The 21,207-nt window shown below is 39.8% G+C and overlaps 1 protein-coding gene across 1 annotated transcript in view; it reads right to left on the reverse strand.

The window, feature by feature from the left end:
* Positions 1-20,731, reverse strand: part of btbd11b (BTB (POZ) domain containing 11b) — a 58,219-nt gene extending 37,488 nt beyond the window's left edge. Inside the window, exon 1 of the mRNA XM_026311456.1 lies at positions 19,722-20,731. Within this exon, the coding sequence (XP_026167241.1) occupies positions 19,722-20,574 (853 nt within the window). The 5' untranslated portion in view covers positions 20,575-20,731. The remainder of the gene's footprint in view (positions 1-19,721) is intronic.
* Between the last annotated feature and the right edge of the window lie 476 nt (positions 20,732-21,207).

Genomic DNA, 21,207 nt, shown 5'->3' on the forward strand with positions numbered 1-21,207 from the left:
TAATTCAGTCTGACTGTATGGTCCTAAGGGACATTAAAACATCCAGTCCTGCAAAATTTTATGTTGTGCTACAGGCTGTACACACAGATTTCTATACTGTCACTTCCTTTGTGGTTGTGTGAGCATGGTATAAAGTCTTGGCAGAAGCAAGGGTACACCTCAAAAACATAAAATGCAAGGAACTGTAAGAAAATGATTAAAAGGGACAGGGGTTCACAGAAGTGAGAGAGAGAAAAGGCACAAGTCCAAACCACTTCTATACCCTGAGTTATCATCCATTTCTGAGATTTACTGTAAATAACAAACAAAACGCTTTTGTTTTGATATTTTCATGCAGACCAGGCAACATGTATTAAGACTTTAATAATCAGTAAGTTATCTCATACAACAGCAAACCAACGTCTAATTTAATCCATAAATATTTTCATCCCTAGCGCTACCTAGACTTTAGGCTAAAATACTGAGGTACACAGGCCCATCTGAGCTGCTGCCTCTGCTCCTTTCACTCACTGGGTGTGATAACATTTGCTAATTGTCCTGTACTTACTGTCAGGTGGACAGTTCCAAAAAAATGGGGAGAATTTCTTACTCATGCTCTGATTTTTGTCGAGACTGCAAGTCACCTGAATTCAAATATCCAACAAATGCTTTCATTCTACTACTTGAATGAGCTACTGGTGAATGCACAATGAATGTTAATGTGCCACATTTAAAATTTCAGGTCAGAGTAATTTAAAATAAGAGGTTGTTTTTTCCCTTTTTGGCAAAGCTTGTTTAAAATGAGGACACTGTTCTCTCTGCTCACTGTAGACAATGACTCATATTTACCAAGGATGACCAAAAGACAAATGTACAGTATGAAAAAAAGATGAAAGATAAATGATGAATTGGGTGCAGGTAGAGTGGAGGGTGAAAATCTAAAGAGAAAATCAATAAAAACAGGGAGACAGTGATGTAATAGACTGGAGAGGATTTGGAGATGACATGACCAGCAAATGACAGTCACTTCCCCTGACATCAAATATTATGAAGATACAACCTGCCAAGATGTGACTATATCAGTCTGCTGCACAAAGGCTGCTGTGTCTTGCGATGACCTTGTGACGTGGCCCAGAAGAGAGAGAAAAATACAATCTAAAGGTTGGAGCACAGTGGCAGATGCCCTTTGGTGGAAAATGTGATAGGATTTCTGTCTCAGGGCTGTGTGAGCAGGACAGAACAGCCTGTAGGAGCATGTGAAACACAATCATTCCAGCTCCAGGTCAGCAACTTTTACAGCACCAAAATAGGGCTTTGCTGTCGACCCCTGTAATCAGTGTTTAAAAAGCGCCGCTAGATTACAATTCATCCAGCTTTTGTCTCCCGTTTAGCTTCAATTATGTTTAGTGAACAGTGGCTAGACGCGGGCTAAAATAAGGACACAGCAACAAAGGGAGCCTCGATAAATACTTGGATGTCGTTGCAACTTGCTGTTGTCCTACAGAAACAGACAACCACGGTTGAGAACACATCCTGAGGGTGTTGATAGTAGCGAAGTCACTTTGACATCAAAAGCTGGAGGCTGCCCTAGTCACTGGCCTGCAGCCATCCAGTTAAGTGCTCCAAGATGAAGAGCTCCACCCACCCTCATGCTGCCTCAAGGAATGGCATGGCCTCAACCAGTGGGCTGACAGACCGCTGGCTCACCCATCCAGAACATTGCACTGATTGACCAGAAATGTCCATAGACATAACAGTTGTACAAGAAACTGACAGAGAGGGAGCGAGGGCAGCAGAGTAAATTGTTGGATTGACTTAACACGAGTGGGAAGCAATAAAGCTCCCCACCACACAAACTAATGACTACAGCATGCGGACTGCAGGGTGAAAGTCCCTCCTTCACCCACTGTTTTTTCCTTCTTTCTTCATGTCTCATCCAAAACAGAGGACAAAGCAGACATTTAAATAAGAACAAAAAAGTAAAAACAGCAGATTTTTTTTTTTAGTTTGTAATCAATCCAACCTTAACAGAAGTCACAATGCTAATATCCCTGTTTTGCCAAAGACAACAGAATTATGCTAATGCGGTTTTAACAGCTACTGTGGGTAATGAATAGAGATGACCTTTCTCTGGCCATCCCACCTTCATCTGTAAAATTAATTGACTGGTTTGCCTAAACTCTCCTGCAGGGAGAATGATATCTGATACAAGCTGTTACACCTGCCAGGCAGCTTTTTCTGTGTGCCGGCTGGTAAAGACAAAAAGCAATAACCATGTCAGAGCCGGAGGGCGTGCAGTAGACGCCCGCAGGGTAGAATAAACTAGTTCAAAGGGCGGCGCACTGACTCTCTTTGTAGGTGTGTATAGTTTCTGACCCAAAGGCATTCAAGGCAGTAAAAAGCAGCTTTGACCCTTAATCAAACATAAAAGGAGAAACATCCTCCTATGGAAGAGGGAACATGTAGTAGAAGCTGACATTGAAATGAGCGGCCCTCCACTTAATAATGTATAATGTATTCCCCTCACCCAATCACAATCAAGTAATGTCTGTGCTAGTTACCTTAACCTGTCCTGTGATAATACATATATTCTATATACGGCTAATTCTATTCATATATGCTAGTGCAATCCAGTACTTTCCTATGCAGTGCAATTATCTACTTGTGTGCAATACAAATGTAGTTTAAGCTATTGGGCACTACTATTGTTCAATGAATATTCAATAAATTATTTATCTGAATAGTAAACAAATACAACTGGATTGTTAGGTTTTAAAGTTATTTTATAAAGTTTTAGTTAGTGAGCTTTAAATGTGCTGGTAGGCATGTTGTTCTCTTCCAAAGAGCACAGATCTTTGCACTAAATAAACATATTTCCAAAAATGGAAAGCTATTTTTGTTATTTGTATACTTTTTCAAATGTTCAAAAACGTATATACTGGAATAACATTCAAGAAATATATCTCCACTCCCCTCTGTCTCTTCTTTCTCTGCTTCATTTTATATCTGTATGACACTCGCAAGAAGTAAACAGAGCTCCCTCCACAGGGAGTCAACTCAAAATCAAAAACAACTGTACAATACAAGGAAAAACAATAAAGCAGTCTGGCTGTAAACACCACCTTTGTGCAATTTTAGTGACTGATGGTGTCTGAGAGGTATGAAGTCAGGTCTGAGTCCATTTTTAAGTCCATAGACTTTTTAGGTGCCATATTAGATTATACTGTACCATTTGTGTTTTTGATATTGTATCTGTGAGTTTGAGAGGCACATGGCCTGCATGCTGTCATTGTTGGGCAGATTACCACACAGCTGAACACTCACTGGCTGATCCTTCATTGATCTCACGCAAACTGATCAAACACGAGTGGGTAGCCACTTGGATAGTTGTATGTTTGACTCTATTGATCATGGATTGATTTCTTTTTCTAAGTATTCAGAAGTGTTTTGTCTGGCATCCAGTCAGGTCAGTCATTTAAGAGGACGACAGTTCATAACTGCAGGAGCGGTGCAGAGACCCATTAGCCATCTGGATGTTGTGCAGTAGACTCAGAATGCTTGATCTTCCTGTACTGTAGAGACATGTGCCTCCCACGAGTCTCCCATTTCTTATTTATTTTTTCTCTAACTCTTCCCAATCAAACTGTGCTTTTTCACCGATTCTACTTTCATCCTAAACTCCCTTCTGCTTTAGCCAAATGAAACCCATGTGGGACCATGTGAGAGACAATTTTGAGTTTGAAATAACAGCTAATAGCACATATGTTATTTTGCATGTGGAAAAAGTGATGCAGCATTTTTGTATTTTTATGTCATTGCTGTTTGGAGCTAGCTGGGTCCAGTCAGAAGCTGGTACAAACACAGCAGAGACTATAATGAGTGCACACAGGGTGAGGGATCAGAGACACTGTGTGACATATTAATGTCCTTCCCCCTGGGGAACCTGACACCACCAGAACACAACAGGTAAGTTAGAAAATTCAGTTCACACTTGTCAGCACAAGGTTTTTGTGCCTGATCTCCGATTAAAGGCAATTCTCATTCTCTGTCTCAAGTTGTATTCATATAGTATTTAAGCTACACAAGCAGTTTAATCGCTGACACAATCAGCTTAAACATGCATGTATGTTATTAGTTTGATTATTGTAGCAGTACCAACCTTAGCTTTTGGTCCATAGCATCGTTCTTAAAGCAACAGTTCCATATCCTGGAATAATTGAGTATGTGATTCCTTTCCAGGAGTAAAATGAAGATTTATACCAGTTTCATGTCTGTTGATTAAGTATGGCCACGGGTTAGTTTCCTTAGTAACAACAGTGTAAATAGCAAATAGGTTAACAAATAAAATTATTTTCCAGTGTCTTTAAATGCATGTGACATTTGACTTATATCAATGTATTACACTCAGACCACCCAAGCACATTTCCCAGAATGGTCACCCCCATTTCCCTTACAAAAAAAACCTTTTTGGTTCCGTTTTGTTGGTCTGAATTATATTGTTCACAGACTTCAATAACTCACTAAATTTAAATAAATAGAAGATGACAGTATGCTCATTTTTCCTTCACATCTCATCTGAAACTACATTCGCCTGCCTATCAGCAAACTGAATGTTGTCATTGCAAAGCACGCCAGGGGGCTCCTTGCTTGTGGATCAGGGAATGTCGTTTTCGTAATAGACCTTTTTTCATGTGGCTCTCTGCCATCTTTCCTTCATTACACTAAAAACCCCAAAACCGATGTGACCACAACCCAAGCATGTGGGTCCCCTGTGTTCAGTACATTGTCTCATCGAAATCAGTCCAGCGAGCCACTGAGTGGTGTGATGTCATGGGGCATTTTTCATTACCAAAGCTCTCCATGAACATGTGAAATCCATGCAAGTTCAGACACAGATGAACAATCGACAAATATAAATGAACACTGCTGCACTGAGTGTGTATGTTCCTGCCTTTGCAAGGACATGAATGACTGATTATGATAAGTTCATTTCATAAACACTGATCACATAATTTGATGTGACATACTTGATGAGGGTGCTTTAGAGCTCCCTTCCTCTTGAACTGTGTCCACAGTGATATCACTATGGTGGTTTGGGCCTCCAGAGATGAGCTGTTATATGCTGTTAAAGACCCATCATTATGGGCTGCAGAGCCATCCACTACAAAATCAAAAGCACATTCAATGTATTTGTAAATCCACATATAGCTCAGCTAACATTTCCAGTGATACAGAGAAGCACTACAATACACAGGCAGTGTTTGAAGGTGGCCTTGTACCCACATTTGTTCTGTCCACATTTTTAACGCTGAATTTTTGGATTACACATTTACTACACCACTAAACTCAGCCGGGTTAGTATGCAATGTACAGTAAGCATAAGACCACACTTGAACAAGACACTTCATAATTTCTGACAGAGCAGCTGCAGCTCAACACACACTCTTGTGTTATGTGAGGAAAACTCAACAAAACTAAGCATGAGATCCAACCACATTATGTAGTTTCCATGTGTAAAGATATAAAGCAGGCTGGATTTTCAAAGTAAAGCATATCTTAATGGTTCCTTAATGACACGTAAATTCCGCTGAAGCTCTGCCAGGGCTGGATACCAAATCAAAGAAAAAATAAGAAGCTCCATAGATCCAATAAATATATCCTGAGTCATTTCTCCATGAGTTTAAATTTGTGCATGTGATGTATGAATTTTATATGGTTTTGGAGGCAAAGTGCATCCAAAGCCTTTTGTAAATTATACAAGCAATGTCACTCAGAAATGCAAAATGGTGGAGCCTCTGAGAAAACAAGAGTTCTGCCTGATGAATTAGACCCAAATATGAAACATCCAATGTCCACAGCGCACATGAATAATTACATCTTATAAAGAGGGTAATGGAGCCTGATGAACATCCCAGACTTTTGTCATTATTTAACTATGTGACAATTTAAACCTTTGTCACAATTTCTGGGAGTCTACTAGTTCTTTCAAACTGGGGGGCAAAAGTCTAATAAACACAACATGACAGCTTTCATATTTAGCTCAAATTATTTCAACACATCTACGATTATTCTCTTGAGACAAGAAAAGGTTAAAAGAGATGTCTCATTCATTCTAAACATGTTCTAGCTTCTAATAAATTACAAGGCTGACATATGCAAAACTCACCACAAAGTTATTCGACTTTTAACTCTAAACAAAAGATATTTTAATGACCACACTTTCATTATTTCTTTACATAGCTTAAAATTTTAAACTGTCTGCTACTCTGTATGAGGGTGATCACATCTCACTACTTTATCTGCTTTTCAAATGTCAGCCTTTCTGGTAAAAAAAAAAAAAAAAAAAAAAAATCTTGAAAACGTGACTTTGTAAGCTGGAGGTAACAGTGATGTATCTGTCCTGGGACCAGAGCGGATCAAAAACTTCTTTGCTGTGGTCTCATTTTTTTCCTGCTGACAATCAGGCCTTGAACGTTATGTCTCTTGTGATAAATCAGACATGATTTATTTGCTTGAGTCTGCATTGCAAAGAGGATATTTGAAATCTCTGCTTACAAAATTCACAGCTCATGGTTCCCCAACTTCGATTATATGTAAAATGATCCCCTCTGTCAAACATCAGTCTCCACACATTCACTCTTAACCCTTGTGATATCTGCCATAAATAAGAATCTGGATACAAGCAGTTCTGTTATCCCTCAAATCAGAAATCCAATATGGTTTTTGATGAAAATAGATTAGATGGGGCAGGTCAGCTCTCATCCTGCTAGAATGGATATGCAAATGACTTACATCCATACTGAATCTCATCCTTGTCCATGGACAGAATCAAATCCCAGGGCATCTACAAACACCCTCTCTCTCGGTGCATCCAAGTATATACTATGACACTAGGGCAGCAGTGAGAAAGTGTTTTTTGAGGACAACATGCTGTACTATCACCCATGTCAGGCAGGGATTACCCAGCCTCACAACATGACAGCTAGGACGATATTTCACCTCCCAGCAAATGAGATATAGCTGGATGACATGTACATGTAACAAGTATTTCAACATCTAATGTATGCATGAGTTACAATACAGTTTGAATTTTCTTTCTTCTAAGGTTTCCAGAGGTGATATGAGGAATGCAGTCAGTCTCTTATCAGGCTGAATCTGACCTCATCATTCCATCCATTAAACCTGAAATCAGTCTGAAAATCAATGCTAGCTTTATATTGTCTGCTCTGCACTTTGGAAATCAGGTTAACAAAATGTAAAGAACAGGAAGAATAAGGGACATTACTGCTGATCCTCTGAATGTTGAATTTTCTGTATGAATTTATTTATTTCCTGAGGCTTCCTTTATTACTCAACACCACCCTCAGCTGCACCATCCAGAACAGATATGGTGATGTGTCTATGATAACCTTTTGGCTCCCACAGGGGGTAACACTGGGTCAACATCACTCATTGGCCCAGAGGCGCCCTCTCTTTGCCTCTGTTACTGTAATCAAACAGCCCAAAGTGATGGGAATAGGGCAGAGGGCAGGGTCTCTATCTTAACGCCCATCCAACCAGTTTTTACAGAGGAACCTGCCTGGAAACATCACCCAGCAGAGAAATGGGTGTCAGAAGTCATCATCAGTCAGGATTAAAAAGGGCATGGTGTCATGGAAGCTTAAAGAAAAGTAGGAGATTTGGGGGATTTTGTACCAATAACTTTATCTCATGTCTGTGCAGTGGTGATCTCAGAGCCGTTGATGTGACAAACATCACAATCACAGTTTAGAAAAAGGGTGGTGTTGACTGATGAGTTCACTATGCAGGTAGCATATGTTGGTGTACCATAGAAAGAAGAAGTAGTTTGCATTAGGCTACATGTAGGCTAAGCAACATTTTAATATTAGAGCTGAAGTGAATTTAACTTCTTAAACATCTCTCAGGACTTTATTAGACTAACAGCAAAAAGTGCAACAAGCAGGTGAATTCTTTAAATAAAAACGTGCTTCATGTTTCTTGGAAATTAACATTTGAAAAATAAATGTGCCATTTTTTATATTTTACATGATACATTGGAAGGAATTGGAAAAGTAGGTCTAAAAAGACAACTTTTCATGGTAGAACACAAACAGTAGTCAGTGGTCAGTGCACTGCACACTACTATGTTGTAATGAGCCTGAGTAGTTAAAATTGAGTGAGTTGGTCTTATGTTCTAGTTTTTCCATTTTACATTTGTTGCACAAACTTCATCTGTGGTTTCCAGTTTCTCTAACAGGAAGAGGAGCAGAGCTAGCTTTCTGCGGGGGGACCACAGTGCTGCATCTGAATCAAAAAATTGGATCATCTCATTTTAGAGATTCTGTTCCAGCCCTATAATGGAGTTCATGAGGATGTTGAAGCCAGGACTAAGTTGGTGCAGTTGCATCACCAGTTCCACCTTCAGCAGCAGCTTCTTGTACTGTTTTACCAATTCAACCAGATGAAAACATGGGACTGTGTACAAGTTTTGTTGTCTAACATTTGATAATTTTCAAATGTTAAAGCATAACAATTTAAACCATGAGCAGCATTGTTATCCTGCACAACCTACCAGCTGCTAAACTGTTCTCCAGTTCTCCACTGGATCTTTTCACCCAATACCTCCTTTCTTCGCTGATTGCTGCAATTTCTCATAATCCTTGTCTGTTCACGTTCTCTTTGACATTTGCAGGCTGATAATTATGAGGCTTTACTTTAGTTCATTATATGCATATGAACATACATTTTCAACCTTTTCAACTGTAGCATCCTTACAAAAAAACAACTCCAAATGTTACTGTACTGCATCTATGCAGATCATTTTTCTTGTAGAAAAACTAGTTTCTGCATCATTTTCCTACACAGCTATTCAAGTGATGCCAACCTGCAAATTGCACTTTATGTGCAGTACTTCATTAAATGTACTTAATTACTTTTCTGCACTGGCGGAGCCATAATGGTTTTGTATAATCACCATGTGATTACAGAGCAAACATCTCATGGTAGTATTGTGGTTATAAGAACTAGAAGCTTAAAAAACACCTGTTTTGGCAGATTGCTGTTTCAGGCTGTCGTACCTATGACTAACCCTCCTATTTACCAGCCCCCTCAGCCCATACCTCACCAATCAGTAGATCAGTGTGCCACACCTCCTTCCCCTCTCTCTGAGCTGCTGTCATCCATCTTTTCAAATGCTGGATTGTACAGTCCCTGTGACAGCACTGCTTTTAGGTGCCGGTTATCCTGCTTGGTTCGAGCCACTGACAGGCAAGCAAATAGACCAAATTGGATGGATGCAGCTTCCCCTGCCAGCAGAGCCAACCCTAATAGTTCATTTTAGAGCTCAGCTCAGCCCTCTCTCATTTGTCAACAAAATGTGCAGTCTCTTGTTTTCAAGCTTTCACTCCCAGTGCTTTTTCACCTTGTTTTTATGGCCCGCCTTCCATGTGTTTCTCTTCTATCTATCTCTTACTAACTCACTGCACATAGCACACAGCATACGCTCCAACACAAAATACACTCTGGGTCTCTGTGGAGGCGCAGCAGAGGTTTTAATTAATCATTTCATAATTTCTGCAGGTGAGCAAAAGGTTAAAAAAGCAGAAATCAGTTTTATAATCAGTCATCATTGCTGTGGCTTCAATAATTATTTATATCCTGAACTGGAGTTTGACATTTTTAGAGGTGGGATTTGGTTGAGTCAGTGAACTTCATTTCACCACTGTTGCCCTGATCCTCTTTTTACAAATATCCTGTAATAAGGGTTAATGATCATTATGTTACACAGGGTCAAAGGGATCTAACTAATGGTGAATTTGGTAGATGAGTCCCCTTCTACCACAAAGATAAAGGTCTGAACTTGTTAATCAGATTCAGGCACTAACCACACAGCACTAGGCCTCTTAAAGCACAGATTTCCTCCTCCAGCAGGGGGTGGGAGAGCTTAATTAATGACTAGTTAAAGCACTGCAGTTTGATGGAGAAAACAGGAGCCTAGAGGTACAAATGACATGACCAAAAAAGGTATTTCTTAGAAGGAAAGCATAAACATGCATAACACAAAAATAATTTGATTCTATATGCTTGGATATGAACAATATTAATGAAATGCATGAAATTCATGAGAATTCCTTGCTTCATTTATTTTTCTGTCAGTTTTGAGATTATCTAAAAGTGAACAGCCATTCCTCCCAGCAGCCTTTAACTCATCCTCCCAGTGCTCATCCTTCCCTTTACAAAACAAGTTTCCAGCTGTGAGTGAGAGTGTGTGGATTAAAGCCATGTGGCTGAGCTGATGCAACATTGTATAAAACCGACAAACACACCTGCCTCACCAGCAGTGCGTCATCCTCTCAACTTCCATAGTCCCGTGAGTCAGTGAGCGTTCAACATCTGTCTGTTCAAAGGGAGACAGTGGCTGAATAATAGTCACCTAATAATGGCAAGGTTGAGTCATTTATAGTGGTTTTTAATCACCACTGTACTGTGGCAAAGGTGTGGGAACAAGCCACCCCTGAAAGTGTCAAAGTAACAGAGCAGCACTGTGATTAGTGGGTGTAATGTAGTGACTGAATACCACATTGCAATACTGAAAAAGTACTTCTACTTTTTTTTTTACTTGTTTTTCTTTGCATACTTCAGTTTTTAAAATGTGAAAAGTCAGTTTTGCAGAACATAACATGCAAAATAAAAATAACCTTCCCTGTAGAAGAAAAGGAATGTCAAATACAATGCATGAGTCTGGTTTAGATACATCACTCCAAAGCTAGGTTTATATTTTGATTTTGAGGTACTCCCCACTGCTAATGTCTGCCATCATAAAACACAGTGAAAAAAGAGTGAAGGACAGAAGTTACAGTCACTGTTTGCATATGTCTTTTCACAGAATGAAATGGGAGTAAAGCAGGAACCAGCATATGTTGGTAATAAAAAACGTCATGAGCAAAATCGACATATACTTTCTCTAATCTGTACCATATGCCGCTAGTTCAGCTGGGGGTTGAGGAAACTCACTCAGAGTGAGGGAGAGGAGACATAACTGAGCTCTTTAAGTGCATTTTTGGAAAAATGTATAAAAAAAGTCTTGTCTGGCACATTTCACCTTGACTTTCTCTAACATCACTCACACAGCCCCACCCACTCCACGGTACTGCCTACAGTTACAGATTGGGGCAGAGGCGGAACATGGACTCTTTATATTTGCAGTGGATAACAAAGCTGGACTGAAGCAAAAGGAAGAAAATAAAGAAGCAAGACAGAAAGAGTGTAAGAAAAGAAAGAGAGGGAGTGAGAAGAGACAAATAAAAGAGGTCCATTCACTTAAATCTTAATTAGTCTCATTAAAATCTAAATCTTCTGGGTCACAAGTTCTGATTGAAGCAGTTGCACACTGGAAAACAGAGAGGTCTTTTCATTTTAGTCAAACATGTATACAGTATATATGCAATGACACTTGCATATTCTGAAGGTCAGTGCCCTGAGCGCTCATGAGAGGTAATGGGATATGTATCCAGTGGAACAAAATCAGTACTGCATCAGCAAATCCACCATCTCCATGAGAGCTACTACACTCCACTATGTGCCTTTCTTTATGTTGTTTTATCATTCACGAGCTGGCCTACATAATTTCTAAAAACAAATTCAAAAAATAAATCCAACCTAAAATACTACTGAAGTTCATTTGTTAGCTCAGAGCAAAATGAATGAAAAAAAGGGACAAACCCAATGAGGTCAGATATACTTTTTCCATTTTTTTCCTCAAGGAATGACTTTAAAAAAAACTTACATGATGTCAGTAATTTATTACCTAATTCCAGTACTTCAGACAACTTCAGTGGCAATATGTCCTGTAGAAAGCTACCTAGATTTACTTATATTTGACTTCTACTTAAATTTACCTTTTTAATTTTACCCCCTTTACAAAGGTGGACAATTAGGATGCTCAGTACTGATATTGACCTCAGTATTTCTGAAGTCCTGACTATAATGTTTTTTCTACCTACATATGCCTGAACAGACCAGAATGCACTGCAGCCACAAGAAGGGGTGTGACACTTAAGACTTTTACAACTAGAAAAACTTGCTCTTTTGCCGTTACTGTGCCTGTCATATCCACTAATGATCCTTCCATGTGCAACTGCTTGAAACATGTTTAAGCATATCCAGAGGACTGCTAAAAAGCATTCTGGGAAACATGAGGGCAAAAAATGATACATAGGTACTTTAGATGGGGCAGACTGAGGGAATGTGAGTATATTCAGGTTGATGTAATAACATTTCTTTAAAAGTCTATCTCAGACTCTAAGTGTCTACACTTTATTTTAACTCCAAACCACAGACCAGCATGTAAAAGAGACTGGTATGGCACAACAGACAGCAGCAGTGTTCAGCACAAACGCGTGTATATATCTATATGTCCAAGGATAATTACTGTATGTCCTCCAGTGAAAGCATATATGTGAACGTTGGCATGTACCCACTCCAAGTTTACACAGCTGATGTCTGTGCATTCGTCATGTGCAGAGGAAACACTCATACAGTGGTTTACAGAAGACTAAAATAAAAGTCCAGCTCCCCGTGATCACCTCAGAAACTGCAGACATGCTCACACCCCCACAGCTTAGTGTACCATAGACCTAGAGCAGCAAAAGCTGCAGGAGAGTTTAACATTTGCTGCTCAGAGGGTAGAGAAGCACATTGTCCACACCTTCAGAAATCCTCTGCAATTGTTCTAGATACCCAAGGATTCAGGCACAAAATATTATTGGGTTCTACACCTATATATCTATCTATCAATACTTTGATGACAAAACTGATGGGGACACTCACGGTGACCATAAACAACCAGAAAGTCAATGAGAAATACAGTACTCCCATGTCAAAGCCCCCAGTTAATCCATAACCTAGTTGTTTCTCATTTGTTTTCTTGTTTGGATTAAACAAAGGATATAATATGTTTTAGAGGTGCTGGTTTAAAGATTTTCTTACATTCGCTTAGAGCAAAGAAAGGTCTTCTTACCTTACTCAGAGCAAGAAAACAAAAAAACTGTATTCTCCCAGTTGTCAAACCATTCTTTCACTGAATCCCCTTTATAATATTTTCAGTTCTGACTTTCCCTGATCTGCATTAATATGCAGCTGAAATGAGTTGGACAAAACGTTGGAAAACTGTGAGCCTTCCCATTCATTCCAAAGAACTCATTTAAGCTCTTCTCAAATAAGACTCAGTTGGTGCTCTGGGTAGATAAGAAGCCCTCTTCACCGCCTAAATCACTGCCTGACTGGCTTAAAATGCTGGTTGATTTAGTGAAATGATGTCCTGATATGACAGTATTGTCCGCTATGAATTATCACACACACCCAAATGAGGTTGTCACCAGAGACGGTTTTCTCAAAAGTAATAAAGTTATCAGTTACTGCTGAACTCTCACCCATCTTTGTATTACTGTGGTTAAGGCCTATGTCAGATGACATAGGCCTCACTGGTTTTGTGTAGAGCTATTAGTTACTGGTGGTGGCCAGGATGACATGGCACTCCTTAGTTTCTAGGTAATCTGGAAACATTCTCCTGTAAGTTGGTAGTATACATCTGTTTGTGAGAGTTACTATATCTCACTATCTAGGAATTTGTTTCACAGTTCACCAAGTATCCTGGCATGCCCTGACATGCACCTTTCACTATCAGACAATTCTCTAATAGTGACAGGACAGTTTCTTACGCTTCACTCACATCACATCTACATGGGAAAAAAAGTGTAAATGGTTGTTTATCAGTATATTTTTAATTACTGCCAGTCAGGGTGGCTGTTATTTAAACAGGATAATTTCCTTCCATAGAACAACAGGAATTCTAAGCTGCAAAAAACAGTGTGGTGGATACTGATGCTTCACCAAACTAATCCACTTGCTGGTACTTGTTTGCTCAGGCTTTTCTTCATGCTATTATAAGAATAAGACATTGCTTGTCTGGGTCTCATCTGTCAATCACAGCTTCTCTTATGGATTCTCCTGTTTTCATCCTTGCCATCTGTGCCTCATTCTCTTCCTCTGCTTTTCTTCCAAAGCTGACATTATGAACAATTCATTCTTAGCCATGGCATCACTGGATTTGGCTCCATAGTCCAAAGTAATTGTGAAACTATTCTGGTCTAGGTCTGGTATATACTCATTGTTTCCCTAACTAAATACTAATACAGAATACTGGAAAGGTAAATAAGAATTTGCCACCTGTGCATTGGGAAAATTTCCTTAAAAACTGCCCAGAATACTTAATCCAGAACCAAATTTCTCTCAGAAAAAAAATAAATAAACTAAAGCTCCCTGGATAGTGTCATCCAGAGATAAAAATACTAAAGCTTTGTCACTGACAGTAAATAGGAAGCTCTTTATTATTCAGACCACAATAAGTGCACTCTCTCTGAGTCGACATTGTCAGGGCTAAAATGTAATAAATCTCATTTTGGTGTAAAAGGTCAAGCATGAAAATTAGAAAAAGCTACTAAATTAGACTAAATTAGAACTGCAGCAGCTCCAGCAATGTTTTCTCAAATGACATCGCAGAATACGGCTGTGGTTTTTAGCCTTGAAGAGATTATTCATAAATATTGATTACACTGGCACAGACTGTAATACTCTGTTCGGTTTCTTTCATCGTTAAAAAACATGGCACAATTTCACCCAGTTTGCTTTCAATATGCAATAAAAAGATTCTGAACAATGAGGGGCCAAATCTTAGTTTGTGTTTGTTTACTATGAACAATGGCTGCAGTCACACTAGTATGCTGTAGCTTAATACTAGAGTGACTGCTGCATATATCAGCATACACAGCAATAAGTTAGACAAGTCAAGAAGTGAAAGTTTTCATGCAATCTACCTTAGATACATAAGAAACTATGGTTACAGAACAAAAAAATGCATCTGGTCTATTGTAGGTGTTGAAGGAGGTGAAGAATTAACTGCATTCTACCACCTGTCTCTTCTTAATCAGCTGAATGTGGCTGCAGCTCTCCCTCAACGTACCAGTCTCCATGTCACATCAGCATTTCTAATTCCCCTCCCAAATTGCTAATACCAGATCTGCTCCAGGTCCATGTGTGAGTGTGTGTCCCTCACTGTGTGCACAACTCTGTATCTGGTGGTGATCTTACTGCTGTATAAGGGTTTCCCTATCACCTTCTGTTATGTCTCACTCCCAGTCCCAGAAATAAAGGGGATTGATCTCCATCGGTACAGAGTGGTACCACTACAGGCCGCAGTCATTCCTGTCTGCCTGCCTTGCCCACAGCATTTAGGCACCAGGCACTGAGATCAACCATTGGGTAACGAACAAAAGACCTGGGAATAGGACGAGACCAGCACTCTTTCACCCCATTGAAGCACTACTAGAACAGCAAAAAGCTACAGAGTAGAAGAACAACCGAGCATCACTGTTCGAATATCACACATGCCATAATCTCAGCAAGTGCCCAGTTTGTTCTGGTTTTTGCAGAAAATGTCTATCTGGAGATCATACAAAAATGAGATCTCATTTTTTAATGTTAAATGCTAAATATAGAGCCAACCAGATCATGTTGCTGCTGTTAGAACAAAAGACTTTAAAGGAAAATTCCACCTCAGTTACACACACAGTATAATCATCCAGTGGTTTCTGGGGATGCACTACACTGCTGTACTTTATTATTTTTCTTTAAGCCGTTGGTGATTTTCCACATTTCCTTTTGACAAGATTCTGAGATGTGTATTAGTGATAGTGAAGAATATTTTCCAGGCAAGGAAAAAAGTGAAAAGAGAACAATGCCCACTTGTTCATATTATCTCAAATGGCTCCTCAACAGTGTTAATGCAAGATGCAAGTTGTGGGTACAGTGAATTACTATTGATGATGCTAATGGAGGAGTATTTGGTATATCTGACAAGACAATGATAGATTTGTCTTTGCATGTCTGCTAATGTAAATGCAAAATTGTAAAGCAACAACAAAACCCTTGGGTCTTTATTCTGCAGGACCGACACTGACATATGTTAACAGTATCACTGTGACAATATTGACAAGTTTATTTTTTCTGCTTCCATCATAGGTCATCTAAATACAATAGACAAGATTCATACAATACAAGTCAATGTGCTCAGCATTAAGTGTTGGTTACAGTGGGTTTATCAGTGCTAAAATATAAAAAAGCTGCCTGCAGCTGCTTCCGATGATGCACAGAAAACCAAAACAATTAGCTTAAAGACAATTAAATGCTTCACAAAGGTAAAGGAAAGTATACAGTCCAGTGATAATTTTATTTTTTTTATACGGGGGGTTGGTGCTAAAAAATGACCCCTCTCACATTACACACAGTCATTTCAAGTGTTAATACAAAAATGTTGAATGTAGCAGCTTCAAATGTCATATTTACAAATCAGTTTAAGACTACCTGGTAAAGGGATTCCTTTGGCGTTATAGTTTTACTTATGATGCTTTAATTAGTTAGAAAATGCTGTTAACCAAGTCAACTGTAGCTAGACTATATGTCAAAATCAAGTCATGCATGTACATGTGAATATTAAAAAAAAACACAGCCAATACACAAAATCAACCTGGAAGTGGTACATAACCTATACTTGTTTTAAATGACTTCAGAGTGACATTTTCCTTTCTATCCTTCAACTAAACAACCCGCTCTGTACAGATTTTAAAGTCATCTCTCATATAGCGAATGATTAGAAACCTGTCCTCAGGGTGGTACATATGCCTAACCATTGGATATCATGTTACACTAGACATTTTCTTGGACATGCACACACTGTTAAGGAAATCAAAGAATCACTGTGTTCCCATGTCTAGTGGGAGCTATAAGAAATATCCCACCTTACTAAGTAGCTTCCTGTTCTGACAGGATACCACAGCTGAAGAAGGGAAACCCAACATGCATCTGCACATAACACTGAGTCAGACACGGTGAGAGGAGCCCCTGACATTTTGGAGTATGTGTGTGTGAGTGAGCATGAGTGTGTTGGGCTTGTGTGTGGGAGGCTGACCATATGCTACTTGTGCCAGTGTGGAACTGAGCTGCAGTAGGTGAAAACAGACATTTGAGCAGAGTAATTATGGATGAAGACTGACATAATAATTCATGACACAAACAAGAACAGTTTCCCCCCTTGTCTGGTGAGATACAGTATAAAAAGTATTTATCCCTAAAACTACAAAGCCTCTTACACTTGTTGGACAGGTCTTCTAGCATTAATAACTTTCAAGTCTTAAAGCAACAGTTCAATTAATCCATCTTAAAGAAATTATTCAACATTTTGAGAAAGGCACTTACTTGCTTTCTTACCAGTAGTTAGATGATAGAATTGATACCACTCTAATATTGTTATAGCAGAGGTATGAGCACAGGTGACTATTTCTTGGCCAGAAGAAATGAGATATAACATGTTGCTGGAAGACAAGTTTTGTTACCTCTGCACAGAGCCCGAAACCGTTTCCCCGGTATCAAGTCATTATCCTAGGCAAAACTAAGTGGCTGCACGTTGATAATTAACAGACATTTAGATAGAGTGGACTCAAGCTTCCCATCAAACTTGAAGCAAGATAAAATATGCATATTTCTCAAAATATCAAACCATCGCCATGTAACTATAACCTTCTGTGGATAAGGAAAAATCCCTGAAAATTGACTCTACAAGTTTACCTGACAAATGCAAACAGTCCAAAATGAAACTAGATGACTGAATTTTGCACATAAAAACCTAATCTGCTTTGGTGGAAGGGATGATATTCATAGGGACAAAGCTAGGTCACAAGTGTTAGAATAATATGGAAAAATCACCTCAATTGTTTCTATGTGGCAGTGAGAGAGGAAGAGAATGGATGGAGCAATACAGAGATTCAATATAGCAGACAGTGTTTAGGTTAAGGTCAACCCACTCTCAGACAGAGAAGACAACAAATGATGCACCTCTGTCTGTGCCTTATCTATTACTACACACAAAGGACATGTTGATGTTTAGAGGTCCTGTGGTATCACAACAGCAAATGTGGATGAACTCTTCCTAAACAGTAAAATTGTCTGCCAGAGAAACTAAACAATAAGTAAAGTGACAAAAAGCTCCACTGCACAAAGTTAGATTGTTTTTAGAACATATTTAATGAAGCCATTTTAAACTTTATTTTCTGCTACCGTAATTAATACTCATTTTTCAAGTAAGACGAAACTAATGCTGCACTACTCAAAATGAACTTAATGCACTGAAGTGCATTTTCTAGCTTTGGGCATTACGTCAATATTCCACAGATGTTTTTCTTGCATCTCATCCTGTTCACCAGTCCAGTGTACTACTGAAAACTCCCCACACCTCTGCTAAAGCTGAAGCCTCACTACACACCAAGTGGCTTGTGCAAGGCAGCTAAATACTAACATTAAGGTAATTAAGTTCAAGTTTATTTATAGTGCGATTCATAACAAATGTCTCAGGACACTGTACAAACACCATGGAATAAGAGAAGTATTCAAAGTAATAGTGCACAGTATGGGAAAATACTGTAAACTGGATGTTGACCTCACTACAAATGAACATACATTTATGTGAGTCTGGCTTAATCTGAAGCCTTGTGATTACATACCATACTGAGCAAAGACAGACTGTAAATAAACTGACGTGTTTCACTGTAGCTTTCAAACAAAGAGCTACATTTTAATAAAGTACTCCTCTCATGATGCCAGGCTTTTGTTGGTGATTCATCAGTAGAGTCAGTCTTTCTACTTTCTGTCTGTCTGTCTCTCTTTCTCTCCCTCACACTATAACTCAGTTTTATTCACATCACTCTGCATAATGCATGATAGCACATAGGTCCCCCAAGGCCTTTCATTATGTAAACCTGTTGCAAGAGGAGCCACAACAGCACTTTTACAACATCCATCAAAACCGCAGCAAGCATGTGTTACAGTGGTTTGTGATGTATTGCTGGTTTTGCAGCAGTAAAGTCTGAATATGATTACATTTACTTTCAAAGCAAACATCAAAAAGTATTTCATGCTTGGAGAGCCAAATCTACCAGTGAGGTACAGTGTGTACCAACAGGTGTGCACAGAAATGACTGATTCCTTCGCATTTGTGACAAAAAATAAAGCTCACTTCTGCAGACCCTTTCACTGAAAACTCTGAGTGAGGCCCTGCACCTGGGGATTACAGGTCCTGTTTCACTCATTTTAAGCATTAAAAAAAAGCTACTTGCTGTACAGACCGATATAAAGAATTCTATGAGAGAAAAATGACTGCAATATAACACTGCCCAGAAAACAGGAGGCAAGAGGACACCTCTCTTCCACCCTGTTCTACTCAGCCGGTCTGCTGCCATCCTGCACTTTGAGAAGGAGGAAACTCCACTTCAACTGCAAAAATACTCTCTGAATGATGTCTTTCAGTTAGAGTAAGCAGTTCTTCAACAAGAAAGCATTTCAAAGGTTGTGGGATAACCTTTTAATAGCCTGGGAGCAAATGAATCCTCATATAAAGCCTAATAGTACACATACTGAGTGTATTGTTTATGCTGCAATTGAGACTCACCAGCTCTGTGTTAGATGAATAAACTATTGGTCTTCAATAGCATCAGTAAATCCAATGTGGCTTCACTGATGTAAATGTGCTCTGGATGATAGTAGAAGATAGAATTTTTAAAATATGTGGATGTTTGATCAGTGATGTTAGGTGGGGAAAGACCCTGCTGCACTGACTTACAGACTTTATAACTCACCGCTTGCATTCTTCCCACAGATCAGGTGCTGCCAGGGCTGCAGAGACCCCCATATTTCCGCATCACTGTTTACGGCCTTATCCAGCGTCTCCACAGTGAACTTGGGAATCCCGTTATCCCGCTCCAACAGTGCACTGCGCAGAACCCGTGCGTACACCTCGCGGAAGAGGCTCTCCATGCACGCAGCCAGGTAGATCGCTGCGTGTTCGTGGATCCTAACCGCAACTCTGCTGTCCACCATCCACCTGAAGAACTTCCCCACGTTAAAGATGAGTCCGCAGCGCACCGACTTGCCGCGGCTGAACTTGTCCTCTTCCGTGCTCATGTTGTACAGGGACAAGGCACTGAGCGCCGCGCTGATGCAGTTCATCGAGACGGTCCACGACAGGACCATCTTTATGGCACTTTGGACCTCATATTTGGTGCATTTGGCATAGCGCAAACTCAGGCGCTGCGCCTCCTTGGCGACCCTGACCAGGGCCCGGCTGACAAGCACCGAGAGCCTGAGCAGGACGTCCTGCGGGGGGGTCGGCAAGCTCATCTCCTCGTCCCTACTCAGTAGGCTTGCTACTTCCCCGAGGCTCCACGGCACATCCTCAAGCTCGGGTAGTTTAGCGCACTGCACGGTGCACTCCAGGATCTCGGCGTCTTCGACCAGGACCGTGTTAACAGTGTCCAGACTGTTGTGTCGACTGTGCATCGAGTCGGTTAAATGCCAGTAATTCGCCCCATGTGCATCTGAGCAGCACAGCGACGCACTGGAAGATCTGAAGGAGTCTGCAGCTCCACCATAACCCGAGTCTAGCGTTAAATCCTCCAGGGTCCTCGCTACTGACTTGCTACTCCTTGCCATAACTGCACTTCATACTGTAAAAAGGGCTTGATGAAGGTGGAGGAAAATATTCAAAGTCCACCCAAGGCAATAGGAAAAGTCCACCCAAGGCTGTAGTATAAAGTTAGAGTTGCATTGACTACAGTGCATCAACAGTCACACACTGCTGTACCAGCTCAGTGCCTGACAGAAGGAGGAGGGACCCTGGAGAACCGAGAACATCTGTCAGCCAATGAAGTCCCGGGAAGAAACAGCAAAGAGTTTTAATTGGATCGCTTTAAAGATCAATAAAAAAATAATCATTAATACAGCCCGTGGTGAAGATTTATTTAGAAAAACCGAAGGTAAACAGTGAACGCAATACATATTTTAATGTCTGGAATTCTTTTGAGTGATTTCATTTCTCAAAACTTTGTGATAGTACATAAATACAACACCACCGTGTTATTTGTAAAAAAAAAAACTGCACTAAATAATAAGTCTCATAATATAGAAGCAGCTGCTTTGATATAACCATATTTAGAAGACAAGTCCCATAGAGGGTCAGGCTTTTCAGATATTTTCTGATGGCCCATGTCTGATCGTAACATGACTCAAGACCATTAATAATAGATTGCATGCATAATGTATCCTTCTCTGTTCCTCTGGAGGAGA

The sequence above is a fragment of the Mastacembelus armatus genome, chromosome 6 (genome assembly GCF_900324485.2).
Source record: "Mastacembelus armatus chromosome 6, fMasArm1.2, whole genome shotgun sequence".
Taxonomy (NCBI): Eukaryota; Metazoa; Chordata; class Actinopteri; order Synbranchiformes; family Mastacembelidae; genus Mastacembelus; species Mastacembelus armatus.